General features: G+C 45.6%; 1 protein-coding gene across 1 annotated transcript in view; it reads left to right on the top strand.

Annotated features, from left to right (window-relative positions):
- kremen1 (kringle containing transmembrane protein 1) overlaps positions 1-27127 on the top strand; it is a 224400-nt gene that overhangs the window by 94242 nt on the left and 103031 nt on the right. Inside the window, 1 exon segment of the mRNA XM_038791451.1 lies at positions 25473-25564. Coding sequence (XP_038647379.1) covers positions 25473-25564 — 92 coding nt within the window.

Raw genomic sequence — 27127 nt, 5'->3', positions numbered from 1 at the left:
ACTGCTAGTGGCAGCACGGCACAAAAATACCAACCAAGGCAGAAAAGCACTTTTATATCCACCTTCGATCACAAGGTGCCATTTGTAAGACAGGGTTACAAAGCACATAGAAAATGCCTCATTTTATTGTGGAGTTTAGATTTTGCAAACAAGTCAGCTAGAATAGAAATAGTATGAAATTATGCTGCAGTTGTATAAGAGCTCTGGTTAGACTGCATCGGGAGTGCAGTATTCAGTTTTGGGACCTGACATCTCAGGAAGGATACACTGAGCTCAGAGACCGTGCAGAACAAATCTGTCAGAATGGTTCCGGGGATAAAGGAATTAAATTATGAGCACTTGAGATAGGAGGTTGCATCAGCTGGGCTTCTATTCCTTTTGTGCGTATAGATAGCTGAGGGGTTATCTAATTGAAGCGCTTAAAATGATTAAAGAAGTTGATAGAATAGATAGAAACTATTTCCTCTGGTGTGGGAGTCCAGAACGAGGGGGTGTAACTTTAAATTGAGAGCTAAACCATTTATGGTGATGTCAGCGAGCGTTACCTCACATAAATGGTAGTGGAAATCTGGACCGCCTGCAGCAAAATGATATTGAGGCTCGGTCAGTGGAAACTTTCAAAACTGAGACTGGTAGGTTTATGGAGGTAAGTATATTCAATTAAGGTGGATAGATGCAATTGTGGTACACATCTGGTTTTAACGATGGAGCAGGCTCAAGGGGCAGAACCCGCCTCCCATCCATTGACTCTATCTACATCGCCCGCTGCCTTGGGAAAGCGGGGAGCATAATTAAAGACCTTTCCCACCCGGGTTATTCTCTCTTCCAACTTCTTCCATCGGGCAGGAGATACAGAAATCTGAGAACACGCACTAACAGATTAAAAAACAATTTCTTCCCCGCTGTTACCAGACTCCTGAATGGCCCTCTTATGGACTGAACTGATCTCTCTACACATCTTCTCTACTGAGTAGCAGTATACTCTATATGCTTCACCCGATGTCTATGCCTATATATTTACATTGTGTATTCATCGTGTATCCTATGTTTTTCAGGAATGGAACGATCTGCCTAAACTGTAGGCAGAACAATACTTTACACTGTACCTCGGTACACATGACAATAAATCTAAATCCAATGTATCAAACTTTTGACCACTCACTTAACCTATCTATATCTTTTGCAATATCCTCATCAAAGCTTGCTTTCCTACCTAAATAGATGACTCTATCTACATCTCCCACTACCTGGGGAAAGCGGGGAGCATAATCAAAGACCTCTCCCACCCAGCTTACTCACTCTTCCAACTTCTTCCATCAGGCAGGAGATACAAAAATCTGAGAACACGCACGAACAGATTCAAAAACAGCTTCTTCCCCGCTGTTACCAGACTCCTAAATGACCCTCTTATGGACTGATCTGATTAATACTACACTCCTGTATGCTTCACCCAATGCCAGTGTCTATGTATTTACATTGTGAACCTTGTGTTACCCTATTTTCTTTTCATGTACTAAATAATCTGTTTGAGCTGCATGCAGAAAAATGATTTCCACTGTACCTCGGTACACGTGATAATAAACAAATCCAAGAATGGCCATTTCTGATTGCCGGCCATTGCACTTGGAGCAACACGTAAATTTTTTTTCAAGTTGTTTTGCCTTCTCCCCAGTTGAATCCATTCCACCCTTTCTGAAAGAAATTTGTAGTGCTGGTAATTCTGGTTCATTCGTTAACATTGACCACTCGTGTTAGGTCAGTAAGCTTCTTGTAATATTGCAACCAGGTCCTCGGTATCCGGCTGGTGACTGCCAGTGCCCGCGTGCTCCCACAACCTCCTGAGCACTTGTCTGGAGGGTTTCTTGCCCTCCCCCATGGAAGGGAAAGAGAGCCTCTCTTTCTTACACTCAATATCCGCCATCAACTACTCCGCCGGGACATCTGAAAACATTGGGGCACGCAGGGGCTGGTTTAGCTCACTGAGCTAAATCGCTGGCTTTTAAAGAAGACCAAGCAGGCCAGCAGCACGGTTCGATTCCCGTACCAGCCTCCCCGGACAGGCGCCGGAATGTGGCGACTAGGGGCTTTTCACAGTAACTTCATTGAAGCCTACTCGTGACAATAAGCGATTTTCATTTTTCATTTCATTTCTGGCCTAATGGGTCACTGGGGCACGCTTTCTGGCCTACCGGGCCATTTCTGTTCCTACCTCTGTGCCTTCAAAACCTGCCCAAACAGCTTCAGCTTCTTCTGCAGCCAGAATACACTTCATATTTAAAAGATGCAGTCTGGCATGAAGTAAAATCAGGAAAAGCTGGAAAACCCACCAGGTCTGGCAGCATCTGTGGAGACAGAAATAGGGTTAATATTGTGTATCCCTGTGACTCCTCAGTGCTGGCTTCAAGTACTGCAGGCTAGCTTTAAGTCCTGCTAGCCTCACATGAACTCGAGCCCCAGGTGATCGCTCAGCAGCATATTCAGCACTGGGCTGCACACTCCTACCATTATAATGAGCAGGTAGCACAAAAGTTTAATTTTGGAGGCTTTTCAATTTTGTCCGATGCCTATAAATATAAATAAAGCCTGCCCATGCCAGCTGCTATTGGATCAGTCCATGGTCCCCAACATGTTGGTACCTGGTGACGACACTGGATACAAAAAGTAAAAATAGGTGCCAATTTAGGTTGCCAACGCAGGTCATAAATGTTCTTTGCAATTAATGAATGAAAATCGCTTATTGTCACGAGTCGGCTTCAAATGAAGTTACTGTGAAAAGCCCCTAGTCGCCACATTCCGGCGCCTGTTCGGGGAGGTTGTTACGGGAATCGAACCGTGCTACTGGCCTGCTTGGTCTGCTTTCAAAGCCAGCGATTTAGCCCAGTATGCTAAACAGCTAAACAATTATGACCTCCCGCCTTCAAGGTCCCCTTTTCTTACAATCTCTAATACTATTACAGCTGAAAACCACAAACGGTCAGAGGAAATAAAGAAACCACAAAGTTTCAGGAGAGCCCATCTATGATCCATCTCCCAAGAGATTGCTTCTTTTTTGCTGGAAGTTCAGACCAAACCGGCAGAGTTGGCAACCATAATTGCAATCCTTAACTGTGTCATATGTGGTGGTGGTGAATTTTATTAAAACTTTCCATGCTACACTGCCGCCATTTTGGCAACTGTTTGCTAGAAGCTGTGTTTATTTAAGTAAATGAGGTTTTCCCCAAATATCTGACACATGTGCCTTTGTGAACCCAGTGGCTAATTCCCTGGGGGGGGACACAATTTTACAGTCACCTTGAACTTAGTTCAGCCAAGTGAGTTTTCGCAGCCGTAGTTTCCAACCTCAGTCCCAACCCTTTGACTTTCAGCTGTCGCTTAGTTGGTAGCACTACGCACCCCCTCTTTCCAAGAGCCGGTGCAGACTTGATGGGCCGAATGGCCTCCTTCGCCACTGTAAATTCTATGATATCAAAATTCTATGAGGTCAGAGGCTGGAGCTTTTACAGCGAGTAACTCATCCCATTACTCCCCAAAACCTCTCCCAAATCTAAAGACAAGTCAGGAGTGTAATGGAATACCCACCACTTGCCTGGTTGAGTGCAACTCCAACGACACTTAAGACGCTTGACACCATCCAGGACATAGCATTCCGCTTGATTGGCACCTCATCACCTTAAATATTCACTCACTCCAATACTGGTGTACAGTGGCAGCAGTGTGTACCATCTACAAGATCAGTGGTGGGCAGCCTGCAGCCTGAGGGCCACATGCAGCCCATCTGGGTTCTGAGTGCGGTCATGAGACATTTTGTTGAACATTGCCCACACACACAGCTGCCACATTGTGCTAATTTCCATGCACGTCGTTTTTTCCTACCTCCATGACTGAAGTGATTTGCACCTCAAGTAAGGGCAGGGGAAGTGAAGTGTGTTCTGAATGAAAACAACATTGACAGTGAGAGCCATGTACTCCCTCTGCATCCAAAGTGTAAATATTTCTTTTGTTTTTGCCATTTTAATTTGATGACAGTTCTATTAATATAGGAATGATTAAGCATTTTCTGTCACACTTAATGGAATTTTCAGTCTCTATTAAGTGTATTTAAACTTATTCATGGGGTCATGGTTAGTGAACAAGCCCAATTTCAATCTTGCAGCCCACTGAGATGAACGAGGGCCACTCATATGGCCACTCACTAGCCTTGGTTGCCCAGCACTGTACAAGGTCCTCTGCAGAGACTCACCAAGGCTCTAGAATTATCGAATCATCGAATCCCTCCAGTACAGAAACAGGCCATTCGGCCCATCGAGTCTGCCCTTGATCGTTTGAAAGACCACTCTGCCTAGGCCCTATCCCACACCTTGTAACCTCACCCTGAGGGGCGATTTAGCATGTCCAATCTATCTAACCTGGACATTCTTCGACAGCAGCTTCTAAACCCATGGCCTTTACCACCAAGAGCAAAGGCAGCAGATGCATGGGAGCTCCATCGCCTGCAAACTCCCCTCCTAATAATAATAATAATCTTTATTAGCATCACAAGTAGGCTTACATTAACACTGCAATTAAGTTACTGTGAAAATCCCCTAGTCACCACACTCGGGCACCTGTTTGGGTACACTGAGGGAGAATTAATTCACCTAAGAAGCACGTCTTTCAGGACTTGTGGGAGGTAACCGGAGCACCCGGAGGGAACCCACGCAGACAAGGGGAGAACATGCTGACTCCGCGCAGACAGTGACCCAAGCTGGGAATCGAACCTGGGTCCCTGGCGCTGTGAAGCAACAGTGCTAACCACTGTGTTAACTTGCCACTCATACACCAACCTCACTTGAAAATATATTGTCGTTCCTTCACTGAAGCTGTGTCAAAATTCAATCCTTGAATATATTCAACGATGGAAACACCCTATTGGGTATAGAATTCCAAACGTTTGTATCCCTTGGAGTGAAGAGATTTCTCCTCATCAGAGTCTTAAATGACTGGCTCCTTATCCTGAGCCTGTGCACCCTTGTTCTAGATTCCCCTACCAGGGGATAAAAAATTCTCAGTGTCCACATTGTCAAGTTTCTTCAGAATCTTGTATGCTTCAGAGAGATCAGCCTTCATTTGTTTATTTTAAATTTGGAGTACCCAATTCATTTTTTTCCAACTAAGGGGCAATTTAGCATAGCCAATCCACCTAGCCTACACATCTTTGGGTTGTGGGGGTGAAACCCACGTAAACACGGGGAGAATGTGCAAACTCCACATCGAACGGGATCGAACCTGGGACCTCAGCGCCGTGAGGCAGCAGGGCTAACCCACTGCGCCACCGTGCTGCCCTAGCCTTCATTTATTTTAACCTCCAGAAAATAGAGACCCAATTTACTCAGCCTCTCAACACCTTTTCATCCCAGGGGCTAATCTTGTGGCAGCTTGCTGTGCGCAAATTGGCTGCTATGCTTCCTACATTATAACAGTGATGTAATACTGGAGGTCCTGATGGAGATGGTCCAGGAGAGGAGGGGTGTCCTGCACCCATATTGGGGAAGGTTCCATATCGCCATTCTGTCCCCATCTCCTGCTGCAGTGTCAGTCAAACAGCCTGCTGTGTCCTGGATGGTGTTGAGCTTCTCACGTGTTGTTGAAGACACACTCATCTCGGCAAGTAGAGAGTTTTTCATCACACGCCTTGTGGATAGTGAATGGGTTTTGGGGAGCCAGGGGGTGAGTTACTTGCGGTACAATTCCCCGTCTCTGACCTGCTGCTGCAGCTTTTGTGGGGCCTCCAGTTCCGGCTGCACATTAAAAGTGACCCCTTGCAAGGTACCAATGACCAAGCACTCCAAGTCCTCCAACTCTTATCAAATGTTCTTCAGTGGTGTGGAACGGCATTATCTCTTTTGAGGTGAAGTTGTCAGTTTCCAGAATAAATGTTGCTCGAATGTTGGCGGAGTCTTGCCAAAGTGTTCCAGAAAATTCCCTGTGGTGTTTCAAAACTCCCCATCAAACCTCACGCAGAAAGTGACAAGGAAAAGGTGCTGCACTCAGAGGTAATGCTCCAAGTTATCTGCAGTAACTACCTTACTCCCATTCAGCTGTTAGGAGAGGTCATTAGTTCAAGGATTATCCAGCAAAATGCTGTGTGGCTCCTTAATGAGAGCTAGCAGACAATTTAAGTGGAAATCGGCTGCTCAATGACCCTCCGGGAGATTGCTCCCAGCGCAGGGTTTAACTCCTTTACCAATGCCTCATCTTGCACTAAGCATCAGCTAAAGGTGCATTTCAATTCAACATGCCATCTTGGGTCACCTTCGAGGTTCTTTAACATCTTTCTAGGGAAAAGTGTCCCTTTAGATTTTCCAAAGAATATTATTCCTCCTAAAAACGCCACAGGCTGTGGTATTTGAATCTGGAAAAAAGTTTTGTCAGGTAAAGAATGTTTGCAATTCAGTAGGAGGAAAAGTGTGTAATCCATTTGCAAGCGATAGGAGTCAATGTCAATGTAGAGCAATGAAACAGCCAGATAGTTCATAGGGTTCATGTTTTGTTTGTAGGTGGAGATCCTTGCTACTCCTGCCCATATCAAAGATTAATTTACTGGAAGGATGTAAACAATATCAGTCACCTTGTAGCCTCCCAAATGCCTTGAAAAGGGAAGTGCTCTAATCATCTTAATCTAAAATGATTTCAGCATAGACCCAGTGTTGTGAGTTTGTCGAGAAGGATTAGTTGCACAGCAGTGCAGGCTATCAACTTTCACATCATTCCGTAGGAGTTCTGACACTGTGTGCATTGGGCCGGGGCCAACCTGACAACAGTTGGGAACCACACAGTCCCATATTGTAATTGCGTTTGGAGAATCAACACTCCCACAAGCTGTTTGCCGTTTCATTATCATCCACAGGACAGCTCAGATGTGTCATGGAGTCGGGCCCATCCATGGGGACATTTCTCAACACATGTGTGGAATATTTCAGTACGATAGCAATCTCCACCCAGTGTCCCGGTTAAAATGTGGGTCAGCCTGTCTTACAAAGTAAAGACACAGTCGCCCTTTTGTTCGACTTACACGGTGTCAACATAACCCTTAGGGGACAGCAGTGGTGTCTATGTACCATGTAGGAAAGTAATACAGGATTAGACTGTGCATACTTAAGGAGGAAATAAGTAGGGGGAAAGCAAAGCAGTAGCTAAACCTGCTTGCAGCAAACTTCTGAAATGTTGTGTGAATGCCCAAAGGGGATGTATACATTCCAGCTGGTCTCTGCTGCCAATTGAAGATGCACCTGTAGCTTTAAGTAAAGTTGAGAACATTGCTTTGTTCTGCTGGGGAATCAGCAGCAGCCCTGTTGCAGGGCTGACTGCATCTGGAGATGATGTATCTCCAATCATAGACCGTTGTACACCAGACATTTATTGTCAGCTGTACCTAATCCCGATGTGAGATACGCTATTTCACTGAAGAAGACAATTGAGGAACCCTGTCTACTTCTACAAGGCAACAATGGTACATGGGGAGGTTGGAAAAATTCACTTCAATATATCATTCAGATGCTATGCCTAAATCAAAATTGATCTTTGGTGAAAACATAAAAGTGATGATGAATTATAAACCATTTTAAACGGGATAGGGGTACAAAATGGCTGCCAGCAGTTCATTGCAGCCCACTGATTCCCTCAAGCACTTTCCAGATATTATCTGACTTAGAGCATTTTTTTTTTCAATTTTGGTATCTGTCAATCTTTTTTTTAATGAACATATCCTGTCATTTTTGTATTTCATCATTTTGACTGAGATGGCAAGGGCAAGCCTCAATTTGTTGACCATCTGAAATCAGATTAAAAAGCCATAATTCACCTTCTTTCATTTTTTTTGTTATCTCCATCATTCTCTCCTGAAGCCGATGAGTCTTGACACATTATAGTTTCTCTAGTGCTGGCATCTATCTGGCTAACCGATAGAAGACAGAGAGTGGTGGTGGATGGCAAATATTCAGCCTGGAGCCCAGTTATCAGTGGCGTACCGCAGGGATCAGTTCTGGGTCCTCTGCTGTTTGTGATTTTCATTAACGACTTGGATGAGGGAGTTGAAGGGTGGGTCAGTAAATTTGCAGATGATACGAAAATTGGTGGAGTTGTGGATAGTGAGGAGGGCTGTTGTCGGCTTCAAAGAGACATAGATAGAATGCAGAGCTGGGCTGAGAAGTGGCAGATGGAGTTTAACCCTGACAAGTGTGAGGTTGTCCATTTTGGAAGGACAAATCTGAATGCGGAATACAGGGTTAATGGTAGGGTTCTTGGCAATGTGGAGGAGCAGAGAGATCTTGGGGTCTATGTTCATAGTTCTTTGAAAGTTGCCACTCAAGTGGATAGAGCTGTGAAGAAGGCCTATGGTGTGCTCGCGTTCATTAGCAGAGGGATTGAATTTAAGAGCCGTGAGGTGATGATGCAGCTGTACAAAACCTTGGCCAGGCCACATTTGGAGTACTGTGTGCAGTTCTGGTCACCTCATTTTAGGAAGGATGTGGAAGCTTTGGAAAAGGTGCAAAAGAGATTTACCAGGATGTTGCCTGGAATGGAGAGTAGGTCATACGAGGAAAGGTTGAGGGTGCTAGGCCTTTTCTCATTAGAACGGAGAAGGATGAGGGGCGACTTGATAGAGGTTTATAAGATGATCAAGGGAATAGATAGAGTAGACAGTCAGAGACTTTTTCCCCGGGTGGAACACACCATTACAAGGGGACATAAATTTAAGATAAATGGTGGACGATATAGAGGGGATGTCAGAGGTAGGTTCTTTACCCAGAGAGTAGTGGGGGCATGGAATGCACTGCCTGTGGTAGTAGTTGAGTCAGAAAAGTTAGGGACCTTCAAGCGGCTATTGGATAGGTACTTGGATTAGGGTAGAATAATGGAGTGTAGGTTAACTTCTTAAGGGCAGCACGGTAGCATTGTGGATAGCACAATTGCTTCACAGCTCCAGGGTCCCAAGTTCGATTTCGACTTGGGTCACTGTCTGTGTGGAGTCTGCACATCCTCCCCGTTACTGCGTGGGTTTCCTCCGGGTACTCCGGTTTCCTCCCAAAGTCCAAAGATGTGCAGGTTGGGTGATTGGCCATGGAAAATTGTCCAAAATTCTATGATTAACCTAGGACAAATGTTCGGCGCAACATCGTGGGCCGAAGGGCCTGTTCTGTGCTGTATTTCTCTATCTATCTATCTATCTATCTACCTATTCGGTATCTTATCCCAATTGACTGCTCTTCGTGTGCCAGCACAGACTGTGACTATTTAATAATAATCTTTATTATTGTCACAAGTAGGCTTACATTAACACTGCAATGAAGTTATTGTGAAAATCCCCTAGTCGCCATATTCCGGCACCTGTTTGGGTACACAGTGGGAGAATTCAGAATGTCCAATTCACCTAACAGCACGTCTTTGGGACTTGTGGGAGGAAACTGGAGCACCAGGAGGAAACCCACGCAGATACAGGGAGAACGTGCAGGCTCCGCACAGACAGTGACCCAAGCGGGAATTGAACTTGGGATCTTGGTGCTGTGAAACAACCCACTGTGCGATTGTGCTGCCCATTGGCACAGGCTGGCAGGCAGGAGAAGGCTCCTGGTCCCTACACGTACAGCCTATAGCCAGTATGAATGCGCTGAGTGTGCAGTGAGAAGCCTGGTAACCGCACTGACAATTCAACATGTCACTTTTGAAGCTGACTCATCCTTCAGGGTTTTGAGTTGACATCCTGATGTCATTCAACAAAGAGTTTGTTTACTTCATTTTTTTTTCACTTTAGTTATGTCATTGCGATGAATTGCTGTATTTGTGAGTGGAACACACCTTGCACTCAATGTTCACAACAAGCATTGCCAGATGTAATGCAGTATAACACTTGTCCGAACAATCTTCTGCAACGTCACGCAATGCGACACCAGTTTGACATTTGCAGAGTCTGCATTTTTCATGCTTTGGCACCTTTGAAAAGAATTGCCAGTGCCAAGTCAATTAATCAGGTTGGTTTAGCACTTAGAAATTAAATTAAACCTGCCCGATACAAATTGAGGTAGAAATGGGTGTGCATTGTGCCTATTTTACCAGCATAAAATGGAATGACCTACACCTAATCCATGCAGGTCTTGGTCTCCAATGTAGGAGCCACTTCTGAAGTGAACTAACAGATGCTTCAAACCAACAGTTTAATGAAGAACCCCATGCCCATATAAGGACCTCATTGTAAAATTGCTGACCTCGCTCAAGATTCTTCAACTGCTCCCATTGTAAGATAAAGGTTAAGGTTGTTTATTCTTAAAATGTTTAAGATTTTCTGGAGCCAGGAAAACAGGACCCCACTGTCCTGGCCATCAGTCCTTCCAAAGCCTGACCCATCCTATCACCAACCTGCATCTTGTCAAAACCGAGCTGAGAGCCACAGCCAGTAACCCCAAATTAATTTTTGTCTTGGGTTATGCTGCCGAGGAAGGTCTTCCAGGCCCACACAGCCTTTCCAGAAGAAGGGACGAAGGCCCAAAACTGAATCTGCACCATTTGAACATAGTTTTGTATCCTGCTGCTTTCTGCCATTATTTGAAGAGACATTTTGATTTTTATCAAAAATCCTCATCCTAAACATTGGGACAACTCAGCTCATCAATGAAAAAAAAACAAGGCTATAAGCATTTGCAGTAATAGAACGGTACAGCACAGAACAGGCCCTTCGGCCCTCGATGTTGTGCCGAGCAATGATCACCCTACTTAAACCCACGTATCCACCCTATACCCGTAACCCAACCCCCCCCTCTTAACCTTACTTTTTAGGACACTACGGGCAATTTAGCATGGTCAATCCACCTAACCCGCACATCTTTGGACTGTGGGAGGAAACCGGAGCACCCGGAGGAAACCCATGCACACACGGGGAGGATGTGCAGACTCCACACAGACAGTGACCCAAGCTGGAATCGAACCTGGGACCCTGGAGCTGTGAAGCATTTATGCTAACCACCATGCTACCATGCTGCCCATAATCTTTAGACAAAAGAGCTGAGCAAATGATCCATTTCAGCTTCATCCCGAAGTCAACCTTAGGTCATCCTGAGGTCTCAGCCAATTCGATTCACTCCACATGATATCAGGAAACCGCTGAATGCACTGGATACTGTGAAGGCGATGGGGCAACGGTAGTACTCAAGACTTGTGCTCCAGAACTAGCCATACTCCTAGCCAACCTGTCTAGTACAGCTGCAACACTGGCATCTAATCAGCAATGTGGATAACTGCTCAGTTATATCTTGTCCACAAAAAGCAGGACAAATCCGTCCTGACCAATTACCTCCCCATCAATCTATTCATGAGCACAGTAAACAAAGAACAATACAGCACAAGAACAGGCCCTTCGGCCCTCCAAGCCTGCGCCGATCGTGATGCCTGTCTAAACTAAAAACCTCTGCACTTCTGGGGTCCGTATCCCTGTGTTCCCATCTTATTCATGCATTTGTCAAGATGTCTCTTAAGCATTGCTATCGTACCTACTTCCACCACATCCCTGGGCAGCGGGTTCCAGGCACTCACCAACCTCTATGTAAAAAACTTGCCTTGCACATCTAAAGCGATGGAAAGGGTCATCGACGGTGCTACCAAGTAACACTTGCTTAACAATCACCTGCCCACTGATGCTCAGTTTGGATTATGCCAGGCCACTTGTCTCCTGACCTCAGCCTTGGTCCAAACATGGACAAAAGAGATAGGGGATTTTGCTCCTGTTCGTGTTGGGTGGCTTTGGTGACAGGAGCAGAAAATATCGTGAGAACTGCAAAATCACATTTTACGTCGGCATAAATGCACGAAGCAGGGGAAAACTGTCAATGTTTGGAATCGTACCTAGCACAAAAATAGATGATTGTGGTTTTTGCAGGCCAATCCCCAGGACATCACTGCAGGAGATACTCAGTGTCCTCGGCCAGTCATTTTCAACCATCTCACCTTGATATTCACTAGTATTACCACTGCTGAATCCCCCATGTTCAACAACCCAAGGGTTACCATTGACTTAAAATTTAACCAGACAAAGCAAATAAATATTGTGGCTACAATGGCAGGTCAAAGACTGGAAATTCTGTGGAGAGTAACTCACTTCCTGTCTCCCCAAAGCCTATCCACCATCTACAAGGTTGAAGTCTGGAGTGTGATGGAATATTCTCCACTTGTCTGGATGTGTGCAACTCCAACAACACTCAAGAAACCCAACACCATCCAGGACAAAGCAGCCTGGTTCATTGGCACCAATCCATCAACTTTAATGTGCACTCCCTCCACCACTGGCGCACAGTGGCAGCAGTGCGTACCATCAGCAAGATGCACTACAACCAAGGTTCCTTCCGCAGCCCACAACCTCTACCAACTAGGAAGACAAGGACAGCAGATACGTGCGAACATCACAACCTGCAAGTTCCCCTTCAAAACACACCAATCTGACTTGGAACTATATCATCATTCCTTCACTATTGCTGGGTCAAAATCCTGGAACTTTCTTCTTACCAGCACTGCCAATGTAACTGCAGCAGATAGACTGCAACAACTCAAGACGTTTGCTCACCACCCCTTTATGAAGGGCAGCCAATACTGGCCTTGCCAGCAATGGTCACATCCCATGAATGAAAAAAAGTCCCTGTTATTTTAGTAGTTGTGAGTACTGCTTATTGGTACTGAATCTTTATGGAGGAGATTGGATGTAGAACAGCAGGACAATAGCATACGACAGTCGTTAGTTTTTGCACTAAAGTTGGTTTAAAATTGAACTCCATATAAAATGTCTTCCAGGAATTAAAGAGTGCTTTATCGGCATCTCTACTAAACACGCAAAACATTTTGTAAATGTTAAGTGTGATGTAAAGTGAGGGACTTTTAAATGGTTATCTGATCCCCAATTAACGATATCATCAACTTATTAACTAAGCTGTAAAGAACTTAAATTCACAGCAACTGGGTATTACAATAACATTCCAAGAGGTGACCGTTAATGAAATAACCAGATTGCATATATTTTTGGTTGAGACTAAGTAGACTAAAGAGAATGCTAACTCTTGAAGAAAACCTGGTGGCTTGTTTCCTCAGGTAATATCCCATTGCTGAAATCCTGGGCGGGATTCTCTGATCCCGCGTCGGGTCGGAAAATTGGCGGGGGGGGGGGCGTATCCCGGAACGCTGCTCCGATGCCGGGTCACCGATTCTACGCTGACCGGAGAATCGGTGCCAATCGTGCCAGCGTGGTCGCCTCGGCGCCGATTGGGGGCCCGATTCTCTGCGCTCGATGGACCAAATGCCTGCCCAGTTCCGCCATGCCCCGCCGGCGTCATTCGCATCTGGTCCTACCTGGCGGGACCCTGGCGTTCTGGCTGCAGGGGCCGTCCTGGTGGGGGGGGGGGTCCGACTCTGGGGGGGGGCCTCCACGGGGGCCAGGCCCGCGATCAGGGGCTACCAATCGGCCGGCCGGCGCATTCCAGGGGGGACCTATGTTCCTCTGCGCCGGGCCCCTGTAGGTCTCCGCCATGTTGCGTGAGGGTTGGCACGGAGAGAGCAACCCACCCCCAAGCGGACCTGCGCCGGCCTCACTGGGGCCCGCATCGTCAGCTGGAGCTGCGTGAAACACTTAGTGCCGTGCTGGCCCCCTGTGGGTTGGGGGACTGCTGCTCCTAGCGGCCAGATGACGCCTTCATAAAACGCTCCAGCGTTTACGACGGTGTCAACACTCTGCAACTAAAATGGAGAACCCCACCCCCTATTTCTCCCTCAGGTACCATTTTCTCCAGGGCGTTGGAAACTATGGACTTCCATTGGACTGACCCATGATTATGCTTGGCAAAGTCTGCTGCATGGCTGACCAGGAAACTATCCCAATCGCTACCTTGTGTTTGGAAGGATTACGGGTTGATAATCGCCCTGTTTGGCCACAATACGATTGCACCTTCTTTAGCCAACAACTTCTGAAGTGGGCCTTGAACCCAAAGTTTCCTGGGCCAGAAGTGGGGATGCTACCTCTGCATCACAAGGGCTCCGTGAATTCCATTATTGATTGTTTTAAAAGAGAAACTGGATAGCCCATGAGAGCAGGTGTAATGTTCAGAACAAAGCCAGCGCAACAAATAAAGTTCCATAGGATCCCTGCAGTGCAAGTGGAGGCCATTTGGCCCATCGAGTCTGCACTGACCCTCTGAAAGAGCACCCTACCTCAGCCCACTTCCCCATTATATCACCGTAGCCCCACCTAACCTGCACATCTTTGGGCTCTGGGAGGGAAGCCTGCAGACATGGGAAAAATGTACAAACTCCACACAGTCACCCAAGGTTGGAATTGAACCTGGGTCTCCGAGGCTGTGAGGCAGCAGTGCTAACCACTGTGCCACCGTGCCACCCCATTCCACGTCCTCAGCTCAAGATTAATATCCAGTGGATTGTATGTTAAATTTTTTTTTTTAAATTTAGAGTACCCAATTCATTTTTTCTAATTAAGGGGCAATTTAGCGTGTTCAATCCACCTACTTTGCACATCTTTGGGTTGTGGGGGTGAAACCCATGCAAACACGGGGAGAATGTGGAAACTCCACATGGACAGTGACACAGAGCCAGGATCGAACCTGGGGCCTTGGCGCCGTGTGACTGCTGTGCTAACCCACTGCGCCACCGTGCTGCCCCATTGTATGTTAAATTAAGGTACCATCCTGATTGAAGCAGTCATCCGAGCATTTGTATCATCAACTAGTGATTAGATCCATTCCCATTTAAATACTTTCTAGCTGCTGATTGTTAGTTTGAGGGCAGATATTTCCACTAATAAAGACAGTTCCATTGAGAGTAACTTGATTCGATAACGCTGAGTCCAGTTTGCTTTGGATTTCTTCGCATCAAGCTGTTTCTTCCTTTTTCTTCGGAGTTCAACTATGTTTTGCAGACATTTCAATCTAGTTGAAGGAGGGTTGACTGAGCTTAACTGTTTTGATTTGATTTAATGGATCTTAACAATGCTTCTCACTTCACTGAAACTCCTATCAATCATAATGTGTTATCATCATCAATTCCAAAAGAACTGGGTAAATCCATGCCAAATGGTTGATACGTTGCTCACAGATACCTTATTAAAAATGTAATGTTTCGGTACGCGGATCCAGATACTTTTGGGGAAAAAAAGAAGTAAATTGTCGCCGAATTAAAAATGTACCTCTGACCTGTTTATCCAGGGTTGCTCAGCAATACAAAGTAAAAGAAGGCTCTTTTGGAAGGGGAGTTAAGTTAGGATAAATGTATTTCAGCCATTACTTCTGTTCGCCTTTTGTCCCTCCATAATGCAAGTTGCTCTCATTCTTTCGAAGTTCTGGAGAAGAGTCATATTGGACTTGAAACACTTCTCACCTCACAGATGTTGCCAGACTTTCCAGCACTAACTGTTTTTATTTCAGATCCCTGGTGTGATGTTCTCTGTTTTCTTGGTTAGGATGGCTTTGATGTGCAGTGTTCAACAAAGAACATCAAGCTATGTTGATTAACAAAGTTAATTTATTAACACTACTTAGAACTAGATTCAAACATTTTCCTAAGTACACAAGTTGCTGAATAAACTATGTTACAACTCTATCTACGGAACTCCAGAACACACGACTACTGTCTCTCACACCTAAACACCTTCTCCCAGAATCAAGGGTATCACGTGATCTACGTGACTGCTCTTGATCACCATCTGGTGGTTAGATGTATTCACATAAAATTGTTAACCCTTCATCTACCATACAATATCCATATTGTTACACCCGGTATTCACAGTATTTTACTTTGACTCCTGTGTTCTAATTCTTTGCTCCTTTCCTGCGCCGAGTATGCTCACATAGGGCCTGTCCACCTCATGTGTAACAATGAAGAGGAGGTGCCACAAAGAGATATCAAACTTCACCAGCGGTTCTCTGTGCCCACTGCTGCTCCTCCCCCCCCCCCCCCCCCCCAACATAACTACTTTGGCAGGTGAACATGCCTCCCTCTGAGAGACAGATACTGTGGGCAGAGATTATTTTGGCCTTGGAGAAGGTGCAACGTAGGTTTACAAAAATGAAACCTGGACTGACAGCGATTATGTTACAAGGAGAGATTGTACAAATTGGGCCTGTTTTCACGAGAATTTTGAAGGTTATCGGATTGATGTGTTCAAGATATTAACAGGTAAAGACAGGGTCGTTCAAGATAAACCATTTCAACTGGTTGGAGATTCTAAAACTAGGGGGTATAGTATAAAAATTAGGGCTAGACTCTAGCAGTTGAAGCACGATCAGTTGTTAATTTTAAATCTGGAGATAGATAGATTTTTGTTAAGCAAAGATGTTAAGGGATATGGACCCAAGGCAGGTATATAGAGTTAGGTCATTGCAGAAGAGGGGTTCAGTACCTGAGGAGAGAGAACCGTCAACAAAATCACCTGACATGGAACCAGGAGGGGAAGTTAGATCTTTAGCAGTTTGGTGGGAATAGGGCCATTGGAGCAAGAGGTGGGTCTCATGGACAAGTGGTGCTCAGAGAGGGCATGAGCGGGACTCGGAGAGAAACTAAAGAGGCGAGGGCAGAGGGGAACATACAAGCAATGAGTAGGCCATTCAGCCTTTCAAGCATGCTCTGCCATTAAATAAGACCATGGTTGATCTAATAGTAACCTTAAATCTACATCCCGCCGAACCCCCTATAACCTATCGCCCCCTTGCTCTCCAAGAATCCATCCACCTCCACCTTTGGAGGAAGAGAGTTCCAAAGACTCACGACCATCTGAGTGAAAATATTTCACCTCATCTCCATTTCAAATGGGAGACTCCTTTGTTTAAACATTGACCCCTAGTTCTAGTTTCTCCCACAAGAGGAGACATCCTGTAAGGCTTTCAGAATTGTTGTGAGGAATCACTTACCTCTACATTGTTTTATTTATTGAGTTTTAGGACATGAGCATTGCTGGCAAGGCCAACATATATGGCCCATCCCTAATTGTCCTTGAGAAGTGATGATGAGTCTCATCCTTACACAACATACCTGAGAGGTTTCCCACTCCTTGCAGAATCGACACAAGATTGACATCAGAAAACTTGGTGCAAGCATTGCATTTCCACTGAGTCTATCAAAGGTCCACTTTTATCAGAAAATTAAGGGTTCAGTGCTTCCCCCTGACCCATCAGAGCAGAGGCAGTTCCAGATTTGATTCATCAATGGCCGAGTGTAACAAGTCCACCCTTTGGGAGCACTGACCTCAAATTAGTCATGTGCCGCCCAGCAAGAGCAGGATGCTATCAAATGAAGGTGCATACAATCCAAAAATACATTTCTTGTCAATCAGTGGGAGTTGTTGGGAAATGGAAAGGCTTTTGAATCCCTCATCTGATCTACAGTATCTCAGGCAGCAAATGGGGAGTTTTATGTATCTTTGAGTTTTATACATCAACTCTCTCAATTTCCCTCATCAACACCTGTGTTCACTGATGTGGTTCCTCGAGTGGGTGGATGGGAATCTGACAGTTCTTGGTGCACAGTGTTGGACTTGCTCCATTTCTCTAACAGGGTATTGAGGCTGTGGTAAATGGCTGGCATCAATATCCGAGGACAGATTCAACAATTGCTGCTGCATCTTTAAACCATTTGTTCGAAGGTGCCAGAATACTTCAGCTGTTTTATGAAGTAAGTGCTTGTTGACCCTTTTCACCATTTGTTCCCTATTAATGTTTCAGGACATGTATCATATTTAAGTCTCAGCCATGGCTCACTGGTTGCTTTCTCTCCTCTGAGAGAGGAGCTGGTGCAGGCCAGCTTTTAAACACAATCGATAGTCAAAAGCTAGATGGATTGTTGGTGATAAATTGCCCATTTACCTTGGTCTCCTGAATCCATTCTTAATTGTCTTTGAAAGTCAGAAAGGAAATTTCCAGATCACTCTTTTTTCCAAAGGAAATGAAACGATTTTTTATACCATTTAGACAACACAATTAAATAACCCCTCGGTCTTCTGTAGTCATGGTTATACTGCATTCAAATGGTCATTAGATAGGCATATGGACGCTAAGGGAATAGTGTAGAGGGACTTTAGAGGGGTTTCACAGGACGGCGCAACATCGAGGGCTGAAGGGCCTGTACTGCGCTGTAATGTTCTATGTAATGTTCTATGTTCTATGAGACACAGTCCTGGGTTCAAGTCTCACTCTGAAGGTTTTAGTGCATAATCTTGGCTGGCATTCCAGTGTGGCACTAAGGAGGCACTGTACTGTCAAAGGTGCTGCTGTATCGGTTGAGGCATTAAACTAATGCGGAGGCATTAAACTAATGGCGGCACGGTAGCACAGTGGTTAGCACTGTGGCTTCACAGCGCCAGGGTTCCAGGTTCGATTCCCTGCTTGGGTCACTAAGGACCCAACATGCAGAGTCTGCACGTTCTTCCCGTGTCTGCGTGGGTTTCCGCCGGGTGCCCCAGTTTCCTCCCACAAGTCCCGAAAAACGTGCTGTTAGGTGAATTGAACATTCTGACTTCTCCCTCTGTGTACCCGAGCAGGCGCCGGAGTGTGGCGACCAGGGACTTTTCACAGTAACTTCATTGCAGTGTTAATGTAAGCCTACTTGTGACAATAATAAAGATTGTTAGTAGAAGACCCCATTAGTTCTCTCAGGCAGATGTAAAGGATTCCATGGCAACTAACAAAAAGGAACAGGGATGGACTACAGCAGTTCAAGAAGGCAACTCACCACCACCTTCTCAGGTGTATTTAGGAATGGACAATAAATGCTGGCCAGCAATGTCCCCATCTCATGGGTTGATAAAAAAAATTCTGCCCAGTTTTCTGGGCTATATTTCTTGCTGAACTGAAAGTGATTACCTGCTCATGAAATTCTGCTTTCTTTGTGGGATCTTCATGTGCACAAATTTCCTGTCATGTTTCCTACAATACAACAGCGAAGACACTTCAAAAGTACTTCATGATCAGAATAGCACTCAGGAATGCTCAGAGGTTGGGAAAGATAAAATAGAAATTTATACAAGTCTATTCTTTGAGGATAGATTAGTTTGGTATTGAAAATTTGTAACCGTAATTTGCAGTAATTCTCATAGATGGTTTGTGTCGGATGTATTTTTGCTGTCATATTGTACATGGTGCAGGCCAGCTTTTAAACACAATCGATAGTCAAAAGCTAGATGGGTTGTTGGGTGATAAATTGCCCACTTACCTTGGTCTCCTGAATCCATTCCTAATTGTCTTTGAAAGTCAGAAAGGAAATTTCCAGATCACTCTTTTTTCCAAAGGAAATGAAACAATTTTTTTTACCATTTAGACAACACAATTAAATAACCCCTCGGTCTTCTGTACTCATGGTTATACAAGCCAAGTTTATCCAAGGAATCCTTACCTATAGACCATTTTAGCCTCTATTATTCTGCCGAATCTGCATTGCACATCCTCCAACGTCTGTATATTCTTCCTGAGAAACAGTGCTCGGAACTCCAGATGGAGCCTGACTAAGTCTCTGTGCAAGTGAAGTGTAGCTTTCTCTTCTTTACCCCTTTGAGCTAATGGCTAACCTTCCATTGCTTTATGCACCCATCCACAAGCTCTTAGTGATTTGTGCACATGCGCACCCAATTCACTTTGTTCCTCTGTAGTTCGGAGTTCCTCACCTTTTGGAAAATACCCTGGCATGTCTTCCATGAATCCAAAGTGGTTGATCTCAAAGTACTCCACATTGAACTTTATGGTCCCCTGCTAGCATTCTCCTCCCAGCTACACTACTTTATCTCCCAATATAGTGTTAAATGTAGGCTCTAATATATAACTCCCTTTTCCTTTACCAATGGGTGGGATTTTCTAGCCCCAATACTAGCAGGCATCGTCTCAGCCAGAGCGGGGAAACTTGGACAGCTGATAGAAGCCAACAGCTCTCCAAATTTTCCTGTCCCATCCGCAACAATGCCTGCCGGTGTCAGGGCCAAAAGAAATCTCGCCCATATCTTTGCTAACTACAATGAGGAGCTGAGGCCCCTGAAGGATCCTTATAAAAAACTACTTTTCCCATTCGTCTATCAAGGGTGTTGTCCATTTATCCCTAATCTCATCTCCTACCTCCCAACCATTTTCCAACCTAGAAGAACTAAAGAGTTTGGGGCCCATACAGCCCTTGGACCATGCTCCTCCATTCAATATAATCATGGTTGAGGTGCTACCTCATGTAAGGATGTCTCAAATTCTGAATGCTTTTATTTTGCTAATAATCTCCCACATGGAATCTTATCAAATGCCTTCGCCTTCAGGCAATCTGTTTATGTTCTGGAAACCCATGCATTGTTCCCCTATCCACTACCCTAGTATGTCCTCAAAGCATTTGACGATGTTAATCATGCATGACATATCCTTTATAAATCAGCTGAAATGTGGACAAGTGCTCAGTCACTTCCTCACAATTGACGACAGACTAACAGGTCGACCTGAATATACCTGTTCAAACTTGCTCCATTGAACCTTCAAAAAGGAGGCATTAATATATAAAAGGAAATATTAAAATCTGTAAATTACAGGGTTCATTCTTAATCAAGCCTATTTTGGCCATATACGCACAATAAAGGAAAGACAAGACTAAACGTTTGTCATTGACCTTTTATTCTTGTGCTTATGGTGATAATTGATCAGACTATATTTCAGCACCGACAGTGGGTGCGATTTATCAGCCTCATCATGCCCCATTTGGTGACGTAGCAAGGCCTCTCGTGGGATTTGCGAAGCTTGAGAGGTCTCATGAGATTAAACCGAACCTCGGAAAACATTGTATTGTAGATTTTGTCCTCGCTGGGCGAGATCCCATTTAAATATGCATGCACCTGAGTCTCCCGGCGCCAAGGACCTAACAGCCGTGTCTGGGAGACCTCGCCATGGTGCCGTTTAGCACTGGTTTCCACAAACATGATGGCACCTGGGGATGTTGTCTCTCACGCCATTTGAGACTCTCGGGTGATTGGGGTTTGGACAGGATGGACCCTGGCACTCCTGCTGGTGCTTGGGCACCTTGGCACTGCTAGCCTGTCAAATTGGCACTGCCTGGGGTGAGGGGGGCTCGAGTTGTCCAGAAGCAGTAGTTTGGATGCAGTGAGAGGGGTGGGGTGGTGGTCCAGAGTCCGTGTTGGGGTTGCTGAGGCGGGGTTGAAAGATTGGGGCTGTCTTTAAAAATGGCACCCGCTCCGCGGGTAGCTGACTCCCCAGTGCAGAAAATGACTAAAGTGCGTTCCTCACCATAGCCCCAGAAAAATGACAAAGTGCCATTGAATATAAGGTCTTTCCCGGCGACTTACTCAAAAACGGACTCTGAACTTTTTTTGTTGAACCACGCCCCATATCTTCGCATTGTTACTGCCTTGTGTCATTCAACATTCATTCAAATTCAATACAACTATTCATAGAGTGATATGTTACATTTAATTCTGCCCATCAACTGGTTCTCACAGCTTGGATTGTGATTGAGTCCAGCAACATTTTAGAGTAGATGTTTGATGATCTTTGACCTGAAAGCAGTGTAGTAAGGAAAATGTGTATTTTCTTTAAAAGGTCTGTTGGATTTGTAATTTTTTTTTAAGAATGTTTGACATAACTTTTAAGAGTTTTCATCAATTGAAGATCCGGGAGCCCAAGGGGGGGAGAGAGTCCACGTTTTGGCCTTTGCCTCCCTGGTGGCCCAGAGATGGATTTTGCTGGGATGGAGGGTTTTGGAGCCTCCAAAGTTGGGGTTTGGGTCAGCGACAAGGCAGGGTTTCTTAGGCTAGAGAAGATTAAGTTCGCCTTAAGTGGTTCATTACAGGGGTTCGCTCGGAGGCGGCAGCCGTTCATCAACTTCTTCAAAGAAAATTGATCCTCAGCGGGAGGGGGGTGCCAGGGGAGGGGAGGCATGGAAGGGACGGGTAAGGGCAGGGAATCTAATGTATGGGTAGTTAAGGTCTAGGGTTGGGGGGAGTTGAGTGTGTTATTGGGTGTGTTGGATCTCTCTGTTTAAAATGTTAAATATGTTAAAATTATAAATGCCACAATAAAATATTTTCTAAAAAAAAAAGTTTTCATCAATTGTAAAGAGATAAATTGCAATTTTCTTGGATAATAAGAGACACTGTTCCATGCAACCCGCTGACTCTTGAAATAGTAGCAACAAGAAGGAAGTGAAGAGACAGAAGCCAAAAAATAGCCACAGCAGAGAAAGAATGGAGAAGGCACATTTGCAAGAAATTGTGTGGGTGATGGAGTTAAAAAGGACGGAAAGCTTAAGACAGGGTTAGAGCAGAGATTGTGAATTGGACAATTCTACAGTTATGATTCAGTTTTGCCAGACATGACCAGACAATGTAATAGTAATATTTTATTGTCACAAGTATGAAGTTACTGTGAAAAGCCCCGAGTCGTCACGTTCCGGCGCCTGTTCGGGTAAGCTGGTACGGGAATTGAACCCGCGCTACTGGCCTTGGTTCTGTGTCACAAAACAGCTGTTTAGACCACTGAGCTAAACCAGCCCTGTAATGAGGTTTATTAAAGGAGTCCCTGGGGAATCTGTGCAATTTAGCCGGCTGTGGACCTAAGGAGGTCCGACAGCAGCATTCCATTTGGGTGACAACTAGTTCCATGAACTCAGGTGGAGTGGAGCTACCATTCAGGTGACATGAGGACCAAATCCATTGAGTGAGGAAATGAGAGATCCTGCATTAAGTCGGGAATGCTTGTAATCTCATGAGATGATATCTTCTTTTCCATAAAATTTATAATTTGTACTAACCATACTTTGCCTGTTAGTTCATGCTGAATGTGTGCGGACTCTGGTTTGTGTTCAAGTAAATGCTACAAAACGTGGAATCTCGTTGGTAATTTCATCATTTGAAATGAAAAATGAAATGAAATGAAAATCGCTTATTGTCACAAGTAGGCTTCAAATGAAGTTACTGTAAAAAGCCCCCAGTCGCCACATTCTGGCGCCTGTTCGGGGAGGCTGTTACGGGAATTGAACCATGCTGTTGGCCTGCCTTGGTCTGCTTTCAAAGCCAGCGATTTAGCCCTGTGCTAAACAGCCCCTAGGGGGCCATTCAGTAAATTCAGTGCCTCCAAGGGCAACATAACAAAATGCCGGTTTGAAGTACGTAGAGATTAATGATGAAAAAGCACAGAGAATGGTCATGCCAATCATTGAAAGTGGCTAGTACTGTCGTAGACCTTGGGTTCGCCACCCTGCCATCAATGTGTCCCTTATGTATCACGCATGTTAAGGGGCACCAAGGTGTCACATGTGTGGAAAGGGAAACATATTGTCAATTTCCTTTCCTGTATGTGGCATACAGACCTCAGGATCACAAAGTTCTCCAATCACAGAGGAAAGATCTTGCACCACCTTGTGTTCTGCTCCATAAGATGTGGAGACATCCTCATACTGGACCAGCTCGTCCTTGCACTGAATCAATATTCTCTGCACAAGACAGGAACCTGTTCCACGATTCTGTGTGAGATAAGTGTTTTATTGAAAATAAAGACATGCTGTCCACTGCCAAAGATAACATTATTCTAATTTTAAAAATGTGGAGGGTTTAAAATATGTTTTATTTCAGGGGCTATTAGACAGTCATTTAATTCAATTACTCCAAAAGATATTTTGGACCCAACTCACAGGAGCTGTCAGTAGCTGTGTTAATTAGTGCTTTATTCCTGGCACCATCATCTTTCCTGTTAACTCTGTTCACTCTGCCTCTGCGCGTCATCGGCATTCTCTACAGTTCTGCAACAATGTTATGATCAGTGCTGTTCTTTTTTCAGTACCTTTGTTTCTGTGATTTTTTTTTGGTTGCTCTTTGTCTTGCTCCTTTTATCTCTATCTGCTTTTCTGACACTTCCTTTTCTTTCAGTTCAAAGCAACAGATCTTTGCTTTTCGGTGCTGGGAATATTGTGCAACTCCCATTCCATAGAATCATAGAGTTTACAGTGCAGAAGGAGGCCATTCAACCTATCGTGTCTGCACCGGCTCTTGGAAAGAGCGCCTCACTTAAGCCCCCACCTCCACCCTATCCCAGTAACCCCATCTAACCTTTTTGGACAAGAAGGGCAATATAGAATGGGCAATCCACCTAAACTGCACATCTTTGGACTGTTGGAGGAAACCTGAGCACCTGGAGGAAACCCACGCAGGCACAGGGAGAATGTGCAGACTCCGTACAGACAGTGACCTAAGCTGTGAATTGAACCCAGGTCCTTGGCACTGTGAAGCAACAGTGGTAACTACTGTGCTGCTATGCCGCTCCAGGGCAGCACAGTAGCATGGTGGTTAGCATAAATGCTACACAGCTCCAGGGTCCCAGGTTCGATTCCCGGCTGGGTCACTGTCTGTGCGGAGTCTGCACATCCTCCCCGTGTGTGCGTGGGTTTCCTCCGGGTGCTCCGGTTTCCTCCCACAGTCCAAAGATGTGCGGGTTAGGTGGATTGGCTATGCTAAATTGCCCGTAGTGTCCTAATAGTAAGGTTAAGGGGGGGAGTTGTTGGGTTACGGGTATAGGGTGTATACGTGGGTTTGAGTAGGGTGATCATTGCTCGGCACAACATCGAGGGCCGAAGGGCCTGTTCTATGCTGTACTGTTCTATGTTCTATGTTCCATGTTCCTTTTTGAGGATGGGAGTCTGTCCGTGAGGGAACAAAAATGTGCACTCTGCTGGATTAAAGATTGCTTTACATGGTGCTTCCAGCACTGACACAATGTCAGTGTCTTGTTGTGGCACAAAACAGAATTTAGATTGAGCGAAGGACCAAATAACTATGGATCCATACCCTGGCACGGAACGCCATCTTCAGGAAAGGAGATGAAGAAAATGGGGCAAGCTTTTGATGGGCTGCTTCAAAATCAGCAGCGGCCAGCAATGTAACTTTGGCAATGACACAGAAAATTATTAATCAAGCAGCTTTCTCCTGGATTTGACCCTCTTTAATAACTGAATATTTACACATATGAAAAGGCAACAGTTCCTCAAAGAGGTGCTCTGTAAATATAGCTTTCAAGAGGTAATCTCAAAGGCCTTTGATGTGCCAACTTATCTATGCTCTTTGAGAGCTGATTGCGTTTATCTTCCATTTGCACCGGGCTCACAGTGACATCCAATGTTTCCAGCCTGTGATACAGAATGTGTTCCTCAGCTTCATCACTTGTACAGTCTTTGTCAGTGAAATCTCCAAGCTTGATGCTGACTTCCTTGCATGGCCTTAGCTTTCTAACTGCAGGGGCACCAAACAAGCATTCTTCAGTCTCTTCTACTTCCATAAATATGGTTTTGCATCTCTGCAAAGGAAGGGACACATCGCATAGGCTGACAGGCGGTCCGCAAAATTGTTCTGTGTAAAGAAAGCACAGTCTTGATAACTGCAGTAAAATAAAAGTGATTGACCACAAAATACCCTAATGGATGGTCTCTTTCCTCTCCAGGAACCCAGACAATGATGTGAGGCCATGGTGTTACGTTGCTGAGTATGAAGATGGCGTGTATTGGAAATACTGCGACATACCAACATGTCACAGTGAGTAGGAGACAGGTTTATTGGGCAGTCATTGGGCTACCTCTCCAACCTTGTTGTGGGTAGAAATGTGTTTTAATAATGTATCTACTTCATGTACAAAGACATTTTCAGGGTAACTAATTCTGTGATTGCCGTGGCCACACTTGCAAGGAATATGGTCATAGAATTAGGGCTACAATTTGGAACCTTGGGCGGGATTCTCCCGCAATTGGCGGGATGGCCTGACGCCAGCACCAAGAACGGTGCGAACCACTCTGGAGCGGGCCAACTGTAAGTTGGGGAATCGTCCGCACTTCCAGGGGCTAGGCCGGCGCCAGAGGGGCAAACCACCGCCGAAGGGCCGGCGCGAGTTGGCGCATGCGCAGAACCGACTGCGTGGTTCCGCGCATGCGCAGACCGCCTGGTGTGTTCCTGCGCATGCGCAGGGTGTTTCTTCTCCGCGCCAGCCATAGTGGAGCCCTACAGAGGCTGGCGCACAAGGAAAGAGTGCCCCCATGGTACAGGCCCGCCCACAGATCGGTGGGCCACGATCGCGGGCCAGGCTACCGTGGGGGCCCCTCCTGGAGCTGGATCCCCCCGCGACCCCAAGAGGACTCCACTTGACACCCAACCAGCCAGGTCCCGCCGTGTGGGATCATGTCCATTTCATGCCGGCGGGACTGGCCAGGAACTGACGGCCGCTCAGCCCATCGGGGTCCAGAGAATTGCCGGGGTGCCGGCTGCCAACTGCCCCCGACCGGTGTGGTGTAAACCTCACCCCCGCCCAAAAACCGGCGCCAGAGAATACGGCAGCTGACGTCGGAGCGGCGGGGCGGGATTCATGCCACCCCCCGGGGAGTCTCCAACCCGGTGGGGGGTGGGGGGGGGTGGTCGGAGAATCCCGCCCCTTATCTCTCACCCAGAATCATGGAATTGCTCTTAATAAGTAGCTTCAGTTGATTTGTTTTCTAATTTATTCACAGGATTCAATTGCTGCTGGCAAGGTCAGATTATATTACCCATTCCTAATTACCCTTGCAAAGCTAGTGGCAAGCTGCCGTTTTGAACTGCTATTGCCCTCATAGTGAACACACGCCAACAGTGTTGTTAGGTAGCCAGCTCTAGGATCTGAACTCATTGACATTGAAGTCAGGATAATGCAGGACTTCAGAGAGAACTTGGAGGTGGTGGTGTTCCCATCTGCTTTCATTCCCTCGTTCTTCCAGCTGAAAGTTCAAGAGGTGCTGTTGAAGAAACAATGGTGAATGGGAGTAGATGTTTTGTTTCCTAGTTCCTCTAACGGGTCAGTTGGTCTGAGAGCTAGCCAGACTGGGACTGAGTGATGCAGAGCAGAATCAATCCCATTTTGTGTTGCGTCACCGATCCTCAGCTGAAGCAGCGTTTGGAAGGGTGACAACTGGTTGTGGTGCCAATAAGTCAACCAAGAGACCCTTGCTGGAAACACATGTGAGGAAACCTCAGGAGAGGACAGAATAGGGCCTGGCTTTGACATTCATACAGCTGAAGCAATATAAACAGCTGAACCACATAGTTAATCGTAACTTAATCGAATACCGACTTGAG

This window comes from Scyliorhinus canicula, chromosome 1, assembly GCF_902713615.1.
Source record: "Scyliorhinus canicula chromosome 1, sScyCan1.1, whole genome shotgun sequence".
Classification (NCBI taxonomy): Eukaryota; Metazoa; Chordata; class Chondrichthyes; order Carcharhiniformes; family Scyliorhinidae; genus Scyliorhinus; species Scyliorhinus canicula.
This window is presented reverse-complemented; position numbering and strand designations above follow the sequence as displayed.